Here is a 24,949-nt window from a genome sequence, read left to right on the forward strand (position 1 = left end):
TACACTGAGAGCACACTCCCACACACATACACACACACATACACACACACACACCCTGAGAAAGAATGATATGGCCTGGAAGACAGCCAGTAACCACAGATGCCTGAAGATTCATTCTGCTGTTTTAGATGCTGGCCGAGTGTATCCCACTTTGCAGGCGGGGAAAAGGGGAGTTTTGGGAACAATGGGAATACATAGAATTGGAGCTTTGTAAGGTTTGAGCAACCTTAGTAAAATCAGTACTGAAATCGTTCGCTGTAGAGAAAATAGAGATTTAACACATAAAGCACTTTAAACAGAATTTAACACAACACATTTATTATATATAAATATACAGGTGTACAGTACAACGAAATTCTTTCTTTGCATATCCCAGCTCATTTGAAAGCTGGAGTCAAAATGCAGGGTCAGCCATTGTACAGCACCCCTGGAGCAGAGAGGGTTAAGGGCCTTGCTCAAGGGCCCAACAGTGGCTGAATGGCAGAGCTGGGTTGATAGCCTACTGCTCTACCCACTTGGCTACCACTGTCCCATTATGTGTACTGTTCCAAATCAATTATAATAAAGAGAAAGAAGACATACCCCTGGGGGTTCCACTCCAGCAAAACCAAAGGGTACCAAAGGTACTACACCGATCAGGCATAACATTATGACCACCTTCCTAATATTGTGTTGGTCCCCCTTTTGCAGCCCCACAAGCAACAAACTGTGATATGCTGTGTATTCTGACACCTTTTTATCAGAACCAGCATTAACATTTGAGCTACAGTATCTCATCTGTTGGATTGGACCACAGCCTTCGCTCCCCACGTGCATCAATGAGCCTTGGCCGCCCATGACCCTGTTGCCAGTTTACCACTGTTCCTTCCTTGGACCACTTTTGACCAGGAACACCCCACAAGAGCTGCAGTTTTGGAAATGCTCTGACCCAGTGGACTAGCCATCACAATTTGGCCCTTGTCAAACCCGCTCAAATCTCGCTTGCCCATTTTCCCTATTTCTGAAACATCAACTTTGAGGATAAAATGTTCACTTGCTGCCTAATATATCCCACCCACTAACAGGTGCTGTGATGAAGAGATAATCAGTGTTATTCACTTCACCTGTCAGTGGTCATAATGTTATGCCTAGTCGGTGTGAAAGTGTATGCAATTACTAACCACAGTTTTTTTCCTGTAAACAACCACTGTGTTAATTCTAAACCAACCAAACAGTTAAAGTCAAAGTGGCTTTGAAGCTGGTCGGATTATGTCTGGCATGCTAAAGTACTTTCCACCATGGTCATTTATGCAGAAATATAATTATCCTGACTAGCTTTCCTCTAAGACAGAAAGCCAAGGACATAAGAGATGAGGGAAACGGAGTAGAGGCGGTGTGTGTGTGTGGGGGGGTGAAGGCAGAGATGAAGGCAGAGATGAAGGCAGATGATAAAGATGAAAGACTGAAAGGGGTTGAATAAGGGTAATGGTGAAAACCAGACTGACAAGATGAGGTTAGGACCAGTGCAAAGGAAAACCCTTAATTAGACATGACAAGGTCCAATGTTTCCGCAGTTCTGGTTTTAAGAGGTCGGTTTAACTGACATTTTAGAAGATCCTTAAATAAAGAGTTTAAAGCATCAGATTTAACCAAACAGTCATGAGCTTAGGGGCTGTGATGCAAGAAAGAAAGCCTTGTTCATACATTTTCTGTCAATGTTATCAGCAACTAACTTCAATCAATATTTAAGTTCCTAAATTTGGAGCAGGGGCTTTTTTCTTGCAGGACAGCTTCAAAACCCACAGTGATGTAATGCTCCCATGACTCTGGACAGTGACACTTGTGTTCCAGCAGTGATCTGATAATCTGGATAAATTAACTCTCAGCATAAGGTAATAGCTTGGATCGTCGTCCAACAACAGATGATCTTGAGACCAGAAGTTGATCAGAACTGCTGCAAGCAACATTCCTGACTTCTATTTTCTGTGTTAAGAGATCTACACAGAGCTTCCTAAACTTCCTAACCCCATTTAATGCTTGTGGCTCAGTCTAATAGCTGCAGATGTACTAGCCCTATTTATATGGGCACAAACAATGTCCAGCAGGGTTTTTTTATAAGCGCGCTTTGGTTTTTAATAATCTAAAAACGTGACAGAACTTTAACGGAAAATCTCAACTCTGCGTCAATTCTAATTGGTCCATCGCGTTTGATTGACATCCACATCTTCCAACTGTAGACACTTTTGTTAAACAAGCCAAAAATGCTGCTAAATGTTGTGTGTGTAAAAGTTAAAATAAAAACAGCAGTTTTGCATAAGCGTGATGTTGTAGATTCTGTATTTATTCCTTTAGAATATTTGTTTCACAGTCTGAGCATTGTTATTTAGATAGCAAGTTTAACCAGGCTGCATTGAGATGTATTATTACTGCTTAGTTGTTTGACAGGAGAAATGACGGAATCGGTATCAGCAGATACTCAATTTGCAGTACTGGTATCGGACATGAGAAAAAGTGGTATCGAGCCAGCCCTAGTATAAACCTCACCACTAAAATTAAAATTCTTAATAATGAAAATTAAATACATTTAACATTCATAACCTTACTAGCTGTTTATCACTTATATGAGATCAGTGGTTCACAAAGTGGGGAGCATGCCCCGGAGCACAGCAACCTATGTGAGATAGGACAAAATAAAGATCAACGCTGCACATTGAAAATGAACCGTGTGGCACTCTTACAGCTGCATCCCTAATTTGAGAGGATCTGGGGCACAAAGCAAGACCACACCAGTCACTGAAATGATGTGGTGATTCAAGACGTAACTTACTGAGGTTTTAGGGGGTTTTTTTTGTATATGGGAGCTGGTTATGTTTTAAAGCCATTTTTGTGCAGAGGAAATGTTATGTATATATGTTGAAATCAAGTAATGTTACATAGTAAAAGTGTAAGATACATAATGCAAGTCACTTGTAATTATTTCACTGTAAAGGTGATTAGACACTTTATTTTGTTTTGTTCAATGAGAAGTTGTAGTTTGTTTCGATTATTAGAATATGGCAGTTGCAGCCCTGCAGGTAAGGTACTGGATTAGTAATCAAAAGGTCGCTTGTTCGAGCCCCACCACTGCCAGGTTGCCACTGTTGGGTTCTTGAGCAAGACCCTTAACCCTCAATTGCCTAGACACTAAACTGTCAACAGTACTGTAAGTCACTTTGGATAAATGTAAATGAAAGCAAACAATGTGTATGTGTGTTTAAGTGGGAAAAGGCTCGAAAAATATAATTTTACCCAAAAGAGGGGCACCGCAGAAGAAGTTTGGAAAGCATTGTATTAAGTGATTCCTATTAAGACATTTCTAAGAACAAGTACTATGCCTTGCCTGATGTCACTGCATTAGCAATGTAGTGTACGCTTGAGAAAGTGACAAAATGCACAGAACATTTCCAAATTTCATAGTGAAATGACAGGAAACAACATCAATTCAGCAACGCTCTTTCATGCTCGACATGCTCAAGTTACAGCAAAATCTCACTGCCATAAATATTGCTCAATGCAGGTTTTAAGTGGAAAGCTTTTCTCTGACACATTAGACAGAGCGGTTTCTGACGTTAAAGTGAAAAAAATCACCAACAAAACATGACAGCAGTTTCTTACAGAGAATGCTGGGCTTGTTGGGATGTGGTAACCTTTTCACAAAGACATGTTGTAAGTTAAAAAACCACATCCTTTTGCCCAGAAATGCTGTTCCTGTGACTTTGCTGTAGGACAAAGCAGTGCAGAATCAGTATCGCGTGATTTTAACATTACAGCACACTATTATGTGTGTGGTAATTATTAATTAGATGCAGGGGTTGAAAGGCCATTAAGCAACATAAGTGACTGCCTAGGGCCATTTCTTATAGATAGATAGATAGATAGATAGATAGATAGATAGATAGATAGATAGATAGATAGATAGATAGATAGATAGATAGATAGATAGATAGATAGATAGATAGATAGATAGATAGATAGATAGATAGATAGATAGATAGATAGATAGATAGATAGATAGATAGATAGATAGATATAACAGGCATAACGTTGGCATAACACTGACAGGTGAAGTGAATAACACTGATTATCTCTTCATCACAGCACCTGTAAGTGGGTGGAATATATTAGACATTTTATCCTCAAAGTTGATTTGTTAGAAGCAGGAAAAATGGGTGAGTGTAAAGATTTAAGTGAGTTTGACAAGGGCCAAATTGTGATGGTTAGACGACTGGGTCAGAGCATCTCCAAAACTGCAGCACTTGTGGGGTGTGGCCGGTCTGCAGTGGTCAGTATCTATCAAAAGGGGTCCAAGGAAGGAACAGTGGTAAACCGGCAACAGGGTCATTGGGAGGCCAAGGCTCATTGATGCACATGGGGAGCGAAGGCTGGCCAGTGTGGTCCGATCCAACGAGCTACTGTAGTTCAAATTGCTGAAGTTAATGCTGGTTCTGATAGAAAGGTGTCAGAATACACAGTGTATCACAGTTTGCTGTATATGGGGCAGCAAGAGGGACCAACACAATATTAGGAAGGTGGTCATAATGTTATGCCTGATCGGTGTATACATATATATGTTGTACTATTAATAAATATAATGATTGTTATACAATTTTCTGTTTGGATCAAATGCAACAGCCGAATGTAACTTTATCAGAATACTTATTAGCATTAGCATTGTGGAAGTATAAGTAAAACTAAATAAAATGTAGTGTATATTAATTATATTTGTATATTAACAAATATTACAAAACTGAGATGTTAATAAACCACACTGCAACACTGCAAATCCTATTACTTCAGAAATGACTATATAATGCACTTCCTAGGACTTAAAAGCCTTTACATAACCAATGTAGTGAATGTGAGTAGTAAATAGAATATCGCTAGTTCAAACCCCACCACTAGTAACACTGGTAAGTTACTTTGAATATAAGCGTTTGCTAAATGCAGTAAATGTAAATAAAACAGTAGCACAAGCTCACAAAATGTTCAATAATTTATGTTTATATAGAAAACGCTGACAGTTACCTGACATAAGCATTAGCCTAGCATGGCATTATAGTACAGGTTGGCTAACCAGTTTACAGTGTCATTATCTATTAATAATAATAATCTGACTGTGGGATGCTCAAAATTGTGTCACAATTTTACCACATTACTTTTCATGTAAGTATCTCATCTTGGTACATTTCCAGATTTGGCATTCAATGTAAGCTCCTGTTAATTTATACATTTGTTTTAGTAACTGCTTCATTCTGATTGTAGTAGGACCAGAACTATTAGTAAACATGTGCACAGGCCATGGTAACACCCTGCATAGCGTTTCAACACAATGAGGTGGTATCACACACTTATTAATCCCCTACTTACTTACTCCTAAGGGCAGCTTAGAGAAGCCAATCCACGCTTACTGTTTTCTAAGCTAACTAATTGAAAAGCATCAATAGTTTGTTTTATTTTGGGAATCCATTATTAGATACTATGAAGTCATGCTCTATTCGCTCACCTTTTATCATGTTGTTGAAGATAAGAGGAAATCAAAGTACCCAAAGGAAACCAACACAAACATAGCAAAATTTCTAATAGGCAATTTGTGTGTGGTTCCAGATTCGATATTATTCCCTCAAATTGGAAAGCACCAGCAGTTGGTGTCTCCCTGGGGAAAGAATAGTCAGACGCTGTGGAGCCATGCTTGCTAGCTTCACTCCTGTGTCTCCATGGCTTTTCCATCTGCTAACAAGGATTTATAATGGGGCATGGTCTAATCAGATAAAGCTTAAAGCTGCAGGGGTTTCAGCATCACCAGAGGCATCAACTACAACACTCTCAACAAAGGATCACTCACTCAAAGCTAGAACAAAGGGAGCATTTATTTACTAAAATGTTTGCAAAGAGCTGTTAAATAAGTAGCCTATTTTCCTTCCGCTGTATCCTGCTGATCATCAAAGAGCCCCCAGCCAGCCTCTCCCTTAATGGCCAGCTCACATCAGAGGTACTTAAAATCATATGACACCATATTCCCAACTTCCTGATTCCTTGAGCAGAAGGATCATGTGTCACATCTCATTGACTGACTGCACAATGCTAACGCTTTCCATCAACACACAGACATGTTGCTCAGGCCAACTACGAACCAGAGTGGTGTATTTTTAAAATATAATAGTACTGTTACCCTAAAATAAAGTGGGTGAATACAACAGGGCACAAACTCATTTAAGCTCAGATAGTAAGATGTAAATAGTGCACACAGCGCAATCACTCACTCATTTTTCTGTAGTTGCAGGACAAGTTCCGTTCCATCTGCAGTAATCTTGATTTCAGCCTCTGAAGGATGCTAATAATACAAGAATGTATTGATATTATTCACCATGATGATAAAATCATTCAATATATTTAATGTATTAATATATCATTTTTAGGGCTGTCAAACGATTAAAATTTTTAATCGCGATTAATCTCAGAATTTCATATAGTTAATCGCGATTAATCGCATTAAAAAAAATATGTGTAAATGTTATAGAAAACAAGGATTTTTATGTGAAATGTTACAATTAAAATGGTGAACACATTTTATGCTAAATGTACTGATGTTAAAAACTGCTGGGACAAGAGAAAACTGTAAGGGAGTTTATTCACTCACATACTAGGCAGTAAATGTCAGATTGTAGGTTAGAATTTCTCCATCAGCAAACATTGTAGATCAGCGGTGCTTTAGGTGGGATAAGGCGTAGTTATTGTAACAGACTTGTCTGTGGTTGTATCGTGACGATGGTTTGATGGACGTTTCTACACGAAGTGAGTGTGTTTTGACCCTTTGGGGCTTCCATAGTTCATGAACTAACGTGCTCGACTCAGCTTTCCGGTATTCGGTACAGAAGAAGAAGTTAATTAAGTGTAATAAAGTGTTCTGCTCCCGACAACTTGTGAATATAGCGTGTATTTATTTCTTTATTATGCAAGTGCATCACTACCACGATCGGTTACATTATGTTAACAAACCGCAAATGAAAAACGGTGGCAAGTCCGACATTAAAACGTTTGTTCTACCAGTCAAGTGTCAACATGAACTAGAATTTGCGTTAATGGCACTAATTTTTTTAATCGCGTTAAATTGAGGTCGCGTTAATGCGTTATTATCGCGTTAACTTCGACAGCCCTAATCATTTTACGTAATTACATTTAGTGCTTACATGGGAACCAAATTAAATTAAGCTTCAACCAAGATTTTTAAAAATGGAAGATATGCACATATTTAATCTTATTAAGCTTAAAATGCTTAATTTTATTGCATTATTTTTACAAATATAAAGAATAAATATTTTTAATAATTTATCGTAGTTCAATGTTTTAAATTTTACAACTAATTTTAATATAAGATAAACAATGCCATTGCTAGGCTCTGGGCAAACCACAGATGGAGGAAACTTCGAACAATGTAGATGACCATTTAAATTTCATGTGACACATTAGCAAAAATAAAAGAAATTGGAAAAGGGCAAATACTATTTCACAGTACTGTAATACAGGTACATATAGTCAAATAGCCTAGCCACTGGGAGGTGCACTTGTTGGAGCACTCTCAGAGCTGGTCCAAAGCCCAGGTAAAATAAAGTGGGTTGCATCAGAATGGTTATCCAGTGTAATAACTGTGCCAATTCAGGTATGTGGACTAAAAAGATCTGCTATGGTGATCCCAGAAAACAATGTTGTTGTTTTTAAAGAATTTTTTTTTATACAATTACATATACTGTACATTCACTGATTGATTAATGAGGTACACATACCACACAGAGAAAACTATTACAATTATTGAGCATCAGTCAAAAGAGGCCCTTATTTTACCCCACTGACCAGAATGGTTTGAATGGTGGGGCATTCTGAACACTGCAATGACACTAACGTGGTAATGATATAATACTGTATCATTATGGTTGAAATGTAAAGGTGTTGTTGGAATTTGGAATCAGACTTAAACTTTTTGTTCCTGACAATATACTCTTTAGCAGGAAAACATACCTTTGTAGTAGATGTACAGTTAGAGACTGGAACTATTTTTCATGCACAATATGTGTTAATGTTGCTTTCTGTGGTCTTTTATCAGTGGACAATTTTTCATTACAGAACACTGCTGGCTTTATACTTTTTTTGTATTTTTGGTTGGAGCATGCGTGTGTGTATAGATAGATAGTAGATAGATAGATAGATAGATAGATAGATAGATAGATAGATAGATAGATAGATAGATAGATAGATAGACACACAATGGATCAACTAATTCTCACATCACATTTAAATCTACAATTTACATATATTTGTGTATTCTGAATTTGACTGATCCATTGTGGATGGATGAAATTGTCATCTACACATCAATCTACACTTGGGTAGTGTTAAAATGTTTTCAGTTTTTTTTTAAAACACATTAAAAACCAACAACTAAAAAGTCCTTAGCTTTTTTTCAGCTTGCACCAGACTTAGTTAATTGGTTACTGGTATTTCTGAATCTATTTCAGTTTACCTTTGTGTACATGTGAGCAGCTCTTTTGGTTCTTGTTGGGCTCAGCCATTCAGGATAAGTCACCTCATAGTTCTCCACACCGCTCAGGAGTCCTGTGTGTACTTTTATTCACAAACACACACAGTGGACATATCAGCACATGTAATGTTACATTAATACACAAACACACACATGCAGTATTTGAACTCCTGTGCATGCATTCTCTTGTGGAGAGAGACCAGGGCGTTTGGGGGCTTCAGAATTCCCAAGAGAATGAACCATCTCTTTGACGATGTTGCAGAATCCAGCCTGTGTTATTAAGAATGAATTTCACTACAGGACAAACATGCAGTCTTACACTTACCTGTGTTTTTGCAGAGGACCGTGCACAGTAAAGGCAGAAACAAATAAACCGTACACGGACAGCAGCAGCGCTTCACACGCACGCGCAGACACATCCTATACATCCTATCCTTCGCTTTTCTGCTCGAGGATACAGCAGAGCAGATCCTGTTAATACCGCAATGTGGACCAGCACCGTGTCAGAGACCGTTACAGTTCCTAACAACATCATCGACTAACCCCGCCATGCTTTATTCTGTCACAACGGTTTTACCCGCACCATCCACGCAGCCATCTAAACCCGCCTCCTCACACACACACACACACACACACACACACACACACACACACACACACACACACACACAGTGTGTGCAGACTCTTTTATCCAACTGAGACTCAATACAGTGGGTACACAAGGGTTATGAGCCTTGTTCAGGGGGCCAAGAGGGGCAGCTTGGAGGGGGGGGGGGGGGGGGGTCAACAAAGAATCACCATTTAACCTCTTGAGACCCTGCGGTCACATACGAGGACATTACATTTAGGCTTTGATATGCCTTATTCCTTGACCTGCTAAACTTAGACCGATTGTCCCCATTAGTGGACACTTTTGTCTGCCATCTAGTGGTAGCAAAAGAACTAGAAAACTAATAAAGTTTGTTGGTTTCTTTATTAAGATTTTAACATTATGTTTTACACTTTGGTTACATTCATGACAGAAACGGTAGTTACTCATCACACAAGATTCAGGTTATATCAAACACAGTCATGGACAATTCAGTGTCTCCAATTCACCTCACTTGCATGTCTTTGGACTGTGGGAGGAAACCAGAGCACCCGGGGGAAACCCACACGACAACATGCAAACTCCACAGAGAAAGGACCCGGACCGCCCCATCTGGGGATCGGACCCAGGACCTTCTTGCTGTGACAGTGTGCGACAGTGCTACCCACTGAGCCACCATGCCACCCAACTAATAAGGTTAAAAACAAAAGAAATAGAAAAAAATGCATTGAAAAAATCAAAGCTCGGGTCTCAGGAGGTTAAGGCATTTGCTCTGCTTAAATGTCATTTATTCAGTCCTTTTCTTTTTCATATTCAATTTGAGTTACATATACTGTTTTCCTAGGGGGGGCTGGGGGCAAGCTGGTTGTCACAGGGGCACTGGGTGCCGAAAAGCAATGCAAGTATTTAATCATTGTCTCTGGACATTGCCTGTGAGTGTCTTCTTCAGATGAAACTCACTGTGTATACATGTACTTACACTAAGCCACATACTGGCAGAAAATTCAAGACATATGTTTTGGTTCCAACCATTCACACGATTCTGTTTACATTTGCTATCAATTACGCTCATGGAATCAAGCAAGCTGTTCTCCAAACACAGTAGAAATGTTAGGAACTCCTGTAGTTGAAACACTGCCCCCATTTGACAGTTGTAAAAAGTTACATTTTGGAAGCAAGTGACTTGCAGGTAAAACTCCTTTCTTTACATTTGTTAATTTGCTTGCAAAAGAAACTGATTACTATTGATTTGATTGTTAAAAATAAAATAAAAAAAGACAAGAAATATACAAACCAAATATTTTAAATAAATTCCACACACAGACACAAAACATTTGGACATCTTGTAAAATGCTAAAGAAAAACCCTACACATCTGTAATGTATTTATTTGGACCTTTGTTTAACTGACAATAGCACAAATGAAATGACTTATAATGTTTTTGCTGATCAACTTGATTGTATTTAGTAAATATAAATTAAATTAAATTTGATGACCCCACTGCTGCGTTCTCTTCACTGGCTTCCTGTAGCTGCACGCATTCAGTTTAAAACACTGACGCTTGCCTACAAAGCCAAAAATGGACCAGCCCCAAGCTACCTTCGAGGTCTAATAAAACCCCGCTCTGTACCACGCAACCTCCGAGCCACTCGTCTCGCACGACTTGATCCTCCACCCAGAACTCAAGGAAGACAAGCATCAAGGCTCTTCTTTGTACTTGCAATCAAGTGGTGGAACAAACTTTCTCTGTCTGTCCGAACATCTGAGTCTCTCGCTGTCTTTAAAAAACGATGACTTGTACTTACTTACTCACTTACTTACTAATGCTCTTATTCTTATTCATTTCTTGCAAAAAAAAACTTTGTTCCAACAGGGTTTCAGCAGATCTGTAGCCTTGGACTGTTGTCTACTTAAACTAGAGTAAGGTAATGTTTACTATGGAAACACTGTAAGTTGCTCTGGATAAGAGCCGAATGCCGAAAATGCCGAAAATGTAAATGACTGCAACACACTATATCTATGGGGAAAAGAAAAGTGAAAAGGATTTACAGAAATCCTGTTTGCACTGTTTTGAAACATTCTACAATAAACAGGTGAATTGGTAACAGGTAAAAAAAAAATCATAACTGGGAATAAATGAAGCACCCAACAAAGGCTCAGTCTTGCAAGCACAGATGGGTTGTGGCTCACCACCTTGTGCTGAAGATGGCACCACTTCAAAACACGTGTGTATAAAAAGTTATAAATTGTTTTTGGCACTGAGGTACTTGCATAAATAAACATCTACAGAACCAGGTATGTGCTCAAGATGTAGGTAACTCTTAAGACTATAGAGTAAAATTTCAAAAACTACGATTTTGAAAGTGCATAAATCTACAGTATATGGGTCATTCTATAATTTGGGGTACATTTCACATCACCAAAAAGTACAAAAACAATGTTCTCTCTCAATAGAACAATCAGTGGTTCAAGTTAATATATTCCTTTAGTGTAACATATCCACTATTTGCAAAGCTTAAACATTAATCTTTTTATTTTTATATTAAAGGGACAGTAGATGTAGACTATTAGGTAACTTAGTTGACAGATAACATAGTTGACAAATTCCCAAATTTGACCCATAACTTCAGTGGTAGACCTTGCCTGGCTGACCACATGTCATTTCTTGAACAGAATAATGTCTAATTTGAACATACATTTGAATTAAAATTATAACAAAAATGTAACCATGACAATGTATGTAACATAGTTGACAGTTAATTAATATACTCGTTGACAATGTTCTATTATAGATAAAATATTTAAAAAATAAGAGGACATTCACCACAGTTTGTTCAATATACCCTCCACAGAGAAAAATTATATTATGTAATGCTGGTCACATAGTTTTAGAACAAACCATTTTTGAGTTGTTGAGTGGAGTTCTGTTAGTAACATAGTTGGCAGAACTTTTGTGGACATTAATAAATAAAGATATTTAAATTATTTAAAAGAGAAACTCAATTTAAAAAATATTATTTTTCTTTAGTATTTAAACTTTTGAAAAAAAAAAAAAATGGATGTTGTTGCCCTTAATGATTTTATTCATTATTTTGAAACCAAGGCACCCTCAACTTAAAAAACGGACACAGCAAAAACTGTTCATTTAAGAACATCATGACAAATTTTAAGCTAAATGAAGCATAGGATGCACATAATGTTTTTGTGATATTACATGTTTTCCATTAATAGGTAAAATGACATTTTTAAAGAAAATAGTTAGAATAAATATAATTATTATTATTGGACATGGAATGGACCACAAATTATAGAATGACTCATATACAGTAATTGTAGATGTTAAAACTGTATTCTTACAAAACATACACACAGCATTATGACTTCAGGTTTTATGTATGATTTAATTTGTTCATTTGGATTATATAAAAACAGATTTTTTGTACAACGAATATGTTTACTTACAAATGTGGATGTTGGACAGAGATCTTACTCCATAGTAAGACTAGGAAGAGATTCAGTTCAACAATCAAGATCAAACCTGCTTATGCTGCCACCTAATGGAACATGTGTGCATTTTTAAAAAACGACTTTTAAAAGACCTGCGCACCAGAGCTTTCAGTTCCCTGCTTCACGCCCCGTCCGAAACGTGCACAGCAGTCGAACATCTTATCACCCACACTTGACGAGCGCAGTGCGGTACAGCACTGTGCACGGAGGGCCACACCCCCTACCGCACTCCTTCATCATCTCTTTGCAGGCGCCACCAACCAACCAGCAAAGGTCGTAATTGCACTAGTCTGAGACCCCCAATCCCAATACGCTCCCTACCCACTCCGCCTCCGTTTGCGCGTTCACGTGGAGTGCTCGCCACATTAAGGGCTGTCCCAAAGTAATTAGGACGGAGGGGGAGTGCACTATACACCCCTCCAACAGCGAGTGTACACCAGAGCACACTCAACCACCACACTCCACGGAAGTGCAGCTAGGAAAGGTGAATAGAGGAAACACCTTACAAATATAGGTTCCGACATCATTTTCAGTAAAATATGATATCAGGTTTCCTCATAAGTGTTGGGGCAAATTTAGGCACAGTCTTCTTCAGTCTTTTTAAAGAAAGTAATAAAATCTGTGATCGGTGAACTTAAACTTCATAAATGGCAAAATTATTTTACCCCAACAATACTATCACTAACATTATTATCATATTTAACACAATTTTTTGGAGAATTAAAACATAACTATACATTTATACTAGTTATAAAGTAGCAGGTGCTTGCGTCTCCTGAGCTCGTATTCCCGCTTGGAGATGCTGAAATGATAACGGAGCGCAAGACATGACAGCAAGGCGAGCAAAGCGTCGATCTGTAGCCATGGTGACGGCAGCTTCCTTCTTCCGCTCAAAAGCAAAGAGGGCGTCCCAGAGTTGACTCCTGAATTTAGACCCTCCCCTTAATTGGAAGCTCCCTTCACAGCACAGAGTGTGACTTCATATGGAGTGTGACTCTGTAGTGGAGTGTTAGTGAGGAGGGAACGGTTTGGTAAAGGCCGAGAGAGTCCCCATCCGGCTTTTAGTCCCGCCCCCTATCTGAACAACCTGCCAATCGTTGTTCATGTAGCCACTCAGCCTTCAGCCGGCAAAGACAGAGCTGGATTCGATACGATGTATTCGAGATCCAGCTCTGGTTGCAGCGTGCGTTTTTACCGCCTCCCCACCTGAGCGTTCTAAGACAACTTTTTATATCCGAAAAACATAAAACTAACCATGAAATAAGTAATTATAATGGGAAAGTGTTTGCTCAGGGTAGTCAAACTCATAATACATACCTGTAATACAGTCAAAAACATAATGGGCCATCTGTAGCGAAAAAAGCTAATTATTATCTCTGTTAACTCGAAGACACACCTTTAAATAAAACACTAAATAGTTCTACATGCCGGTATTTATGTCTTATATTACTTAAATAAACTAGTGTAAAACAGCGTAAATGCAGCGTTGGTATTATGGTTTGGTGTGGACGATAAGGTGACAAATACTGTAAAGCTTGTGTGAATGCTGATGTATTTACATTACTGAAATAAACTAGTGTAAAACATTTTCCAATCATCAAAACATCTCCAAACACTACAACCTTAGCTGACTAGCATCATAGGTAATCTTATTTAATAGCTGCACACTTCTGGTCAAATTTGACGTTTTGTTGATTTTTAAAGTAAAAATGAGTTAGCACATCATCTACAGAAAACATACTTTTGCACAATTAGAGCACACTTTGTATTTTTATTAATCATACACATACTTACACCTAGGTGTAAATTATGCCAAGTTCACACTACACGACTTTCAAGTTGTTCAGAGCTGTACAGTTCACACTACACAACTGTCTCTCTTGCAATCGGTGGACTGGGCTACGTGACGGGTTGTCTGTTTTGTAGTGCGTTGGAGGTAAATAAATATTTTTTTTGCAATGCAGCGTTGGTATTATGGTTTGGCGTGGACGATAAGATCACAAATACTGTAAAGCTTGTGTGCGTGCCGATGTATTCTGATAGAAATCATATTATGCCCCTGTCCCACATTTTTACTACTCCTCCCTCAGGTTTCCCCTCACTCCAGATCTTGCGTTCTCATTGACTGTAGTTCGACATGGCACTCGCTGCCATTCACAACCTGATCGCAACACCTTTCACACTACATGATTTTAAGTCGCTGACAGGTTCAGATATTTAAAATGCCAGATTTTTTGAGTCCGCAAGTGATCTGCGAGCCGCTCGGATCGAGTCACTGAACAGTTCACACATAGCGATCGAGAGCCGAGTTATATTATTATTATTATTATTATTTTTATTAATAGCGGCGACCAGTTGGCGAGCGAAAATCATGGCAAAAATAATTTAGTGTGAACTAGGCATTAAAGAGTAACAAACTCAACTACGTGCAAGAAGTGGAAGGAAAAAGTAGCTGGAAGAAAAATCATAAACACATGGGAATACTTTTTAATATCCTCACAGAGGAAACAATCGAAGTCGGGTACCTGTAACTGTGCCAGTATGACATTAAATGTTACAACGAAAGTGATTTTAGCGTTTCCCCACAGATGAGGTGGTGGTGAAGTTGGGCTTTTGGTGATAAATGGAAAAAAATACGGGGTGGGTGTAATATGTCGTATATTTAAAGCTATACTTATAGAGATGAATTTAAACAAAAACACTGCAGGGTCGCAGAACTGGAACACTTACTTGCTCACACACCTTGGAGCAATTTAAAACGACTGAATAACCTTCTGCTTGTATTTAGGAAGTGGAAAGAAACTGGAATACCCAAACCAATATGGACATGAGGACAACACAAGACAACACAGCAAACAGAGCAAGGATCTAACCACTGCTGTTGTATGTGGCTACTCTGCTAGCTGTGCAATAGTGCCACTCCTTTTTCAAAACAGACTAGTGTTAATGCATACAACATGAAGTGGAGGGGGATGGAACACATTAGGTGGAGGAGAGAACATAAATATTTAATCTACAGGGTGGGCCATTTATATGGATACACCTAAAAAAAAATGGGAATGGTTGGTGATATTAACTTCCTGCTTGTGGCACATTAGTATATGGGAGGGGGAAAACTTTTCAAGATGGGTGGTGACCATGGTGGCCATTTTGAAGTCGGCCATTTTGGATCCAACTTTAGTTTCAATGGGAAGAGGGTCATGTGACACATCAAACTTATTGAGAATTTCACAAGAAAAACAATGGTGTGCTTGGTTTTAATGTAACTTTATTCTTTCATGAGTTATTTACAAGCTTCTCTTTGTTTACAGCCATTGACATGTCGCAGAGGTTAACACGTGAGGAGCGGATAGAAATTGTGTTGATGTCTGGTGAACGCAGTACCCGGGTCATTGCAGCAGATTTCAATGCGAGACACCCTACGAGACCACCCATCTCCCATGCTACAGTTAGCAAACTGCTTGCCAAGTTTCGTGAAAATGGTTCAGTGTTGGATTTGCCAAAATGTGGACGCATGAAAACTGTCACTAATGAAGAAACATCAGTGGCTGTCCTAGCTTCATTCAGCAAGAGCCCACAGCGTAGCACTCGCCGCATGTCACTGGAGAGTGGCATCAGTCGAACATCCCTTCGGCGGATATTAGCTACTCACAAATGGCACCCTTACAAACTCCAGCTGCTGCAGCATCTCAACGAGGATGACCCAGATCGGCGCACTGAATTTGCAGAATGGGCAAAACAAAAATTGGAACAGGACCCTCAGTTTACACAGAACATTTTGTTCAGTGATGAGGCAAACTTTTATGTGAATGGTGAAGTTAACAAACAAAACCACCGCTATTGGTCTGACACTAACCCACATTGGATAGATCCCTCCAAGACTGTTGGAACACAAAAATTGATGGTATGGTGTGGTATATGGGGTACAAAGATAGTGGGGCCATTCTTCATCAATGGAAACCTCAAGGCCACTGGATATTTGAAATTGCTACATGATGATGTGTTTCCCTCTTTATGCACTGAAGCTGGCACGTTCCCTGAGTTTTTCCAGCAAGATGGTGCACAACCACATTAAGGGTGTCAGGTCCGAGCATTCCTAGATGAACAGTTTCCTGGAAAGTGGATTGGTCGTCGTGGGCCAGTTGAATGGCCCCCAAGGTCTCCTGATCTGACCCCCTTAGACTTTTATCTTTGGGGTCATCTGAAGGCAATTGTCTATGCTGTGAAGATACGAGATGTGCAGCACCTGAAACTACGGATACTGGAAGCCTGTGCTAGCATTTCTTCTGCGGTGTTGCTATCAGTGTGTGAAGAGTGGGAGAAGAGGGTTGCATTGACAATCCAACACAATGGGCAGCACTTTGAACACATTTTATAAGTGGTCAGAAACTTGTAAATAACTCATGAAAGAATAAAGTTACGTTAAAACCAAGCACACCATTGTTTTTCTTGTGAAATTCTCAATAAGTTTGATGTGTCACATGACCCTCTTTCCCATTGAAAAAACTAAAGTTGGATCCAAAATGGCCGACTTCAAAATGGCCACCATGGTCACCACCCATCTTGAAAAGTTTTCCTCCTCCCATATACTAATGTGTCACAAACAGGAAGTTAATATCACCAACCATTCCCATTTTATTTAGGTGTATCCATATAAATGGCCCACCCTGTATATTTAAAAAAAAATAGAAAACAAGCCAAGCACACAATCATTTTATCAGCATTTAATCATAAGTATTATAGCAAGTACATCACCATTCACATGTATCCATCCTTTTTGTGAAAATGTGCTTTGGTATTAAACAGATCACGATTAAAACTCTAAACAATGGTGTTTCATATTCTTTCCAAAATGCATAAGAAATACATGTTCATTATTCAACAATTATTTAGTAAAATATATGGAAAGTAGAGCACAGAATTGAGCTGCCATGCCTTGTGTTGGCTGGAAATAATGCTTCTGTGTATTTAAATGTGAAACTAGTGCTCAAACACGGACAAAAGTAGCTGCAAAAATATCAGTATCTGGCGCTTTGTGGTACAAAAGGGTAAAAGCACCCAAAAAGAATCCCTGAGGTTTCCTGAGAATCAAGTCCAAGTGTCGTCACAGTTTGTTTCAAGTCCATCAAAAATTGAGTTTCTGCATATTTTAATGTACAGTGGTGGTATTGACAGCTTCACGGATAACACTAGTGTAAACATATTTTGGGAAGAGGGAAAATTAGAAAGAGCTAGAAAGAACTGAACCAAAACAGCATTTGTTATGGTCTGTATAAAAACAGCCCATGAGAATCCCAATATACAGATATGCAAGGGTTGCAACCCTGATTTTTCTTATTTACTTGCATTGTCATACTTGAGATATGTAATAACACTTGACATGGTGACCAAAACGCTTGCATTCTTGCCTTGACATACATATACATTATACGGACAAAAGTATTTGGACACCCCACCACATTATTGAATTCATGGGTTTCAGCCACAGCAATTGCTGACAGGTTGCAATTGCTGTTCCAGCATGACTGTGCCCCTGTGCACAAAGCAAGTCCCACTGAACAGCTTTGGAATGAACTGGAACACCAGTGCCCAGCTATACAAATGCTTTTTTGACAGTATGGGCACAAATTCCCACAGACATGATAAGTCTTGAGAGAGCCCTTTTCAGAAAAGTAAATGTTGTTAGAACTGTTTAGGAGTAAATAGAAGTCACTTCATTTTAATACCATTAGTTTTTGAAATATGTTGTCCAACAAGCTCATGGTCAGGTGTCCAAACACTTTTGGCCATAGTGTATGTGTGCATTTTTAAACATGGCAAGTGGATAAATACCCTGAAAAGATGAGGTAGATGAAAAGTAACAGCACAGCTTTTTTTTGGAATGGAACAAAGTAAAATAAGAGGACATTCAAAATATAAAGGTATTATCACAAAAGATCATACATTTAGCAAACCCTCCCCCCCAGTGTTTTTGACTTCCGTCACACAGGAGGACTAGGATCCTCCAAGGATTTGGGACTATTCATGCTATAACTACCAAAACCCTGGAATCAATAAACAACCAAGCAATTTTTCAACATACTCAAAAGATATTTACATCACCACCTCTAGTCATTTTGGTCTCATATAATCAATAAATGTATAAAGGTAAAATATTTAAGAAAACTCTAAAGGAATTGAGCGAATCATACACTGAATGAATCTAGTGGTAGGGGTACGAAGGAGAGAGGAGAGCTATCAAAGACGTACGCATGTGATCACACATAAATTAGACTTACACTTAAATACGTATATTGTAAGAATATAGATTTGGTTATAGTAATACAGTATTTCTTTATCTTTCAACATTCATTACTTCTTTGGAACTGTACATTAAACATGCCTAAATGCTCCTGATCAGGTAATGACCTTTATCCCAACATCCTTATCATAATACCAATCCTTACTCAACAGATACCTTATACTGGATATGTACCTTTTCATTTAAAGCAGGCGTCACTGTAGGTTCAAAGAATGCAAATCAATGAACGGAGCAAACAATTAAAAGGATAACTCTGTTTCTTTAGAGGACTAGTTTCATACAGCATAGATGAGCATAATCTCAAAGGGCATTTGAGGATTTGGGAAATTAAAGCTGAGGTAGCAATGTCTGCACAGGTATTCAAGTAAACAAAATGAGTTTGATCCAGATAAAGCGCAATCATCAATAAAGGTTTGCATTGTAACTGTAAGCAAGAACATTCACACACAATAGTAGGTACCAAGAAAAAACCACAGTAAATATTCAGATTACATCTGACTGTCAGTAGATGAGGTAATTTGTTTTTAGAGCAGTAAACTTAGCTGAGAAGCTTGAATAATTTATCCTGATATTAAGGGAATACTCCATCGCTTTTTACCCTAATGTTCATCAAGTCCATTGGTAGTTCCCAGTTCCCATTTGTATCAACCAATACTAATATGAATCTGATACTTTCACCTTTACGATACTTGAGCCGAATCCAGCCAGCTATTTAAAATGGCGAATGTGTGACAGCAAATTGTGTCGTCTTTACGTGGATGACCTGTGTGGTGTCGGAGATCGCACACGTTCACAGTATAAAACAGCAGTAGATTGTTACAAAATATCCCAATTTCAACACTGTTTTAGCTCAGTACCATACCTGTTACTGATACTCAGTAGATAATAGGAACAACTTGATCTGTGGCTATGATTGGTGAATTCACCGCTGAAAGGAATTTACGCATATTACCCTGTACTTACTGTACTTTAAATAAGAAAAGGTTAAGAAGAAAACCCATGGCCTAAAATCTTCCTAAAAAAGGAAGACCAAGGGCAAGTTGGAACATAATTTAAAATACTATGGTTCTGGTAAATTTGTAATTCTGACTGATCAAACAGTGTGGATTGATTCTCTACAACAGCAGAGCTTTAACAAAGGTAAATCACACAGACAAATATGTCAGCCTGATCGTGCACTGATATTACAAATCCCTAAAAGTGTATGTGTCTGTAGTATGTTGAACTGTTTTGCTGCAGTAATAAAAAGGTTGATAAAGATATATAAAAAAAAAAACAGCTTTGGTAATACAGCATGTACATCTTAGCTTTGAACTTGTATTATATATGATTAACCTTGGACCTCTTTTCTAGATTTTAAGTAAACAGGTTTTACGGTCTAGGGAATCGCCTGAAATATTGTTAAAGATTTGATGGGGGAAAAACGATGGAGTATTCTTTCAGTTTGTGTTTCATTTATTTCTATCCTATACATCTTGACTAGGTAGGTGAGGTATGCATCCTCATGTGGCTAATGAGGTTTCTTTGTTGTGTAAACTTGCCCCCGCAGACCTGACACTCGTAGGGTTTTTCTCCGGAGTGGACACGCATGTGCTCTGTGAGGCGGTACTGCCGTGTAAAGCGCATGCCGCACTCATCACAGGCGAACGGCTTTAGGCCAAGATGACTCCTCATGTGACGAGTCATGGTACCACGCTGAGTGAAAACTTTGCCGCAGATGTTGCAGGGAAATGGCCGCAGGGCTACCAGCTCTTTGTAGCGCTTCAGAGGGGGGCTTTTGTCGCTGATGTCGAGGGCTTCTTGCGACTTGGTTGTGGCAAGATCTTCATCCTCTTCATCCTTGCTGGGATCCATGTCTGCGTCCAGATGAGTTTCGACGTGCAGGTTGAGACTTTCCGAAGACGGGAAGCCCTTTCCGCATGGGATGCAGACATACTGGTTGTCCTCCTGAGATGGGTTGAGGTACTCCTGCCGGTAGACAAAGTTAGGGCTTGCGTCATTGGAGACATCAATTTCTGGCTGCTCTTCATTTTCTTCAGCTTGCTCATCTTTATGGTTAAGGTTTATATGGCTTCCTCCCTTGATCACAGGGAAATAACCATTTACGTTGGCCTTTCTCCTTGATCTTTCCTTTGGAGGCGTCTTCCAGTCCTGTGTTCCATTAAAGCCATCCAGGCCTTTGGTTTTGTCCGGGCAGCTCTTCCCATTCACTTCTGAGTGGAAACTCTTAGCAGTTGCCTTGGAAATGGTGGACAATGTGTACTCCTGCCGACTGTTGATGGCGTTAATCAACGAATAGCGTGAAGAGCTTTTCCTGGTCAAATCGACACCGAAGCCTAGCTTATTAAAGCTGCGTTTGTTCTCACCGTTGAGTCTCTTCTTGGGAGGAACCATGTTTGCATAAGCTTCAATGTCAGATGAAGCATCTTCAGCTTCCCTCTTGATCAAGCGATTTAAGGCAGGTGAAGAATGCCCATTGTGTGTGCCCTTTCTGGACTCTAGTTTGCTGGAACACAGGCTGGCAAGGTCATGAAGCTGGAGGTAGTTAGCTACAGTTAGGTATGCATTCAGATTCCGGACAGGCTCAGTTTCTTCCTGACATTCTTCAGTTAACTTGCCAGTGTAAACAAAGTCTAAAACCTTCTGGAACACATCTGGGTCCACTAACTCAGCATCGAGGTGAATAAGGTTGTCATGCAAGACGAGGGACTTAAAGTAGCTACTAGTAGCAGCAAGGACGCATTTATGAGCTCGAAAGAGCGTGTTGTCCACCATAATGACGACATCACATAAGAAGCCCTTGGAGCGTTGCTGGTTGAGCTGGAGCAGCAGTTGGCTGGCATAATTTGAGAGCTCCATCTCCTGCCCTTTATGTTTTTCATTGAGGTGACTATACAGAAGAGAAAAAAGAAAAGTTAATTTTCTAACCAACACAGTAAGGATCATTGTGTAGTGACCACATTTGGAAATTACACTATTAAAAATTAAACATTAATTAAAACTTCTGTTTTATCAAACTCTTGCATCGGTTGATAAATAGATTCAGGGGGTACACAAACAATTCTAGTCTCAATTCCTATTGTCACACCATTTTTTCAAACAATTTCAAATGTGTTTAGAGGCTGGACACCAAGTAGCAATTGTGGGCGGGGCAAACAGGGTCAACGGGAAATAGAAGCTCTTTGATGCTGTACACACGTTAGTAGAAAATGCGTGACAGTTATGTTTACAAGCCAGGTTTACTGGTTTTCTAATAAACTAATAATAAAACATAACTAATAAAACATAAGTGTAATAAGTGTTAACAGACCCGGAGAAAATTAACTGCATCATGCATGATGAAAAAAAATCCTGTCATATTTGTTTGTGGATCACAAAACAAGATTTTTAAGAAAGGTGCTGTAACCACTTCTGCTGGAAGTCAACATCCTCATTAAAATATAAAATTGAACCAGCGGCGGTAGACGCATTACATTTTTTCAGAAAGGAAAACAATTTGTTTTTGGTCAAAAACAGAACAGTAAAAATGTGTTTCAGAAATGTAGTATCACTGGGTCAAGTCAGACAATGATATGTTTGGGTCAGATACAGCACTGCGTGATGTCATGATGAGACACTGACATCATGAAGTGTCTAAAATTAATGTTACATTTTTTAGTGAAGAATTCTGAAATAAGAATATTATACGACCATAAATAATAAAAGAATAAAAGTATCGCCACTGTCATGTGGCCCTTTCAAGTTTCTAATAAATCAATACATTTACAGCGCTATAGATGTGACACTAACTCATTGATGGGCAAAACATCCCATGACCTGCACACAAAGCTTCAGTCACTTGCAAACAAGTGTGAAGTCAGCAATACGGGGGAATAGATTTAATATATACTCATCCTTAATAAGCATAAAATATTAGTTTAAATACATCTGTATAATTTTTTTTAATTTTTTTAAATTAAAATGTAGTGTCTATAGTAAAATGCTCTGGTCATTGTTTTAACATTTCATTAGTAAGGTTAAAGTTTGTTGACTACTGACTTTGTGACTGTCCATTTTAATGAATTAGATTTTTTTTTTTTACTTAATTAGGTGTAAATAAATACAATCACTTGATTGGAGTGTTTTGTATAGCTTGTAGGGACGTAACGATACACTCTACCCACGATGCGATACAATTCACAATACTGGCTTCACAATACGATTTTTTCCGGATTTTTTTAAACAAAATTAAATTGACGACAAATAATGACAGCTTCCTTTTATTATTTCCCTTCAAAAAAAAAAATACTGTGTATTAATATTTGTGCTAATCTTTTATTTATCTAAATAATGAATGCCCTTTTATTTGAGGTAGGTACAAACTGTGCCAAATAATGCTTATTGTGGTGTATCGTTACATCCCTACATCCCTCGTTACAGTACTTCTTAATAATAAGAGAATATAGGTAATATGAGGTTTAAATTGTTTCTTTTTTCTTTTTACTTTTGAATGAAAACTAATATTCCAGTTGACTAATGAGGGGTTTAGTTTTTTTGTTTTGTTTTTTTAATAACACCATATAATTTTGTCATTCAATTTCACATAATTTTTAAACATGTTACAGGATCATTTTTGGAGACAGGCCTCAGCTATAACCTAAAATGTTGACACTACACGATTACATTGTTTAAATCAAATCGACATGTTAAATTCAAACGCATGGTGTAGATCTAGGTTAAATTTGTGTGACTAATACATCTATAAAGCATTTACCAAACAACTGCCATACAGAAAATGTAGACTATTACAAAATCCTATAGAAAACATTTACATTCCTACCGATTGTAAATGTACGATTTCTGAGTACTTTTAATAAATAAGAAAAGATTTGTTAATAGTTTTACTTCAACACATACCTCATGGGTTACTTTAAGATTTTGTTACTTTTATTTAAGAATAATTATTGAGTATGTCATACAACCTCCAAGTCAAATTCCAAAGTGGGGGATTAGAGCCATTTTGTCTTATGACGTTGAAGTCTAGCAATATGTTTGTGTGTGAGTTTATTTAGGCCCTTAACTGTCCACTATTAAAGCTTTCAAATAATTTACAATCATTTAATTTGTTTATAAAAAACAAGTATAAGCAATAAAATCCCCAATAAAAAATCAGTTTGTATATTTCAGATTAACCCTGTTAGAGCGCTGTAGGAAAAAGAGCATCTCAGGTGGGATTGTGATTTTAGCATTAAGTGTAATTTTTCTAAATAAAAGAGTATTTGGAATAGAACAGACATGTTTTAGTAGGTAACTGGAGGAACACGAGGCTTGGCTGGCACGGTGGGAATGTAAGCTGGTTTTAGTGGTGAATGCGGAACTACGGGTTGTAAACACTAATCGCCTACAGGCAGAGCCACAATAGCACTTCCACCAGAACACATTATTTATCATCACTCAAACATTAAATCTAACATTAAACATTCACGGTAAAACCAATCAATGTAAATAACACACAACAGGTTAATATTATAAATAATAGTAATAATAATAAAGAGAAAGGCAGAGCTACAGTACCAGACTGTGAGATCTAACAGTGTAGGTGCTGCAGGACGCTTTACTAACCTACAATCAACAGAACCAATGAAAACCAGCCGCTCCAGACACTTTCATTACCTTCAGTTCATTATCCTCCGTCTCCATAAGCTTACATTCACACACAAACCGAACATTCCTACTGAAATAGAAAATAAACACAGTAAATTTAGATACCTTTTAAACAAGGGCAGGGGTCCTCGTTTCTCGCGTCGTCATCAAAACGCCATCTTAGCAGCCTGTGACGTAACACCCCTCAGCCTTTACCCAATTGGATAACGCGTGCGGCTGAAGCCGGAAAAGAGGCACGAAACTAAAGCAGCCGGAAAAGCGGTGAGTTATAAACGAGCGGGCGGGGTTAGTTTTTTGTAATACATACACATTCTTGTTATTGATATCTTCTTACTTAGCGTTTCATCTTGGTCAGAAT

General features: G+C 38.4%; 2 protein-coding genes across 2 annotated transcripts in view; both read right to left on the minus strand.

Moving 5' to 3' along the window:
* The window catches only part of adam19b (ADAM metallopeptidase domain 19b), a 46,822-nt gene extending 37,852 nt beyond the window's left edge, over positions 1–8,970 (minus strand). Inside the window, exons 1-3 of the mRNA XM_062999653.1 lie at positions 8,877–8,970; positions 8,534–8,634; positions 6,279–6,349 (exon numbers count right to left, since the gene is read on the minus strand). Of these exons, the coding sequence (XP_062855723.1) occupies positions 6,279–6,349; positions 8,534–8,634; positions 8,877–8,970 (266 nt within the window). The remainder of the gene's footprint in view (positions 1–6,278; positions 6,350–8,533; positions 8,635–8,876) is intronic.
* Positions 8,971–20,401: 11,431 nt separating this feature from the next.
* Positions 20,402–21,807, minus strand: hic1l (hypermethylated in cancer 1 like). Its single transcript, XM_063000015.1, has one exon. The coding sequence runs from the start codon at positions 21,805–21,807 to the stop codon at positions 20,428–20,430; it is 1,380 nt and encodes a 459-aa protein (XP_062856085.1). The 3' UTR covers positions 20,402–20,427.
* Between the last annotated feature and the right edge of the window lie 3,142 nt (positions 21,808–24,949).

This window comes from Trichomycterus rosablanca, chromosome 8, assembly GCF_030014385.1.
Source record: "Trichomycterus rosablanca isolate fTriRos1 chromosome 8, fTriRos1.hap1, whole genome shotgun sequence".
In the NCBI taxonomy this organism is placed as follows: domain Eukaryota; kingdom Metazoa; phylum Chordata; class Actinopteri; order Siluriformes; family Trichomycteridae; genus Trichomycterus; species Trichomycterus rosablanca.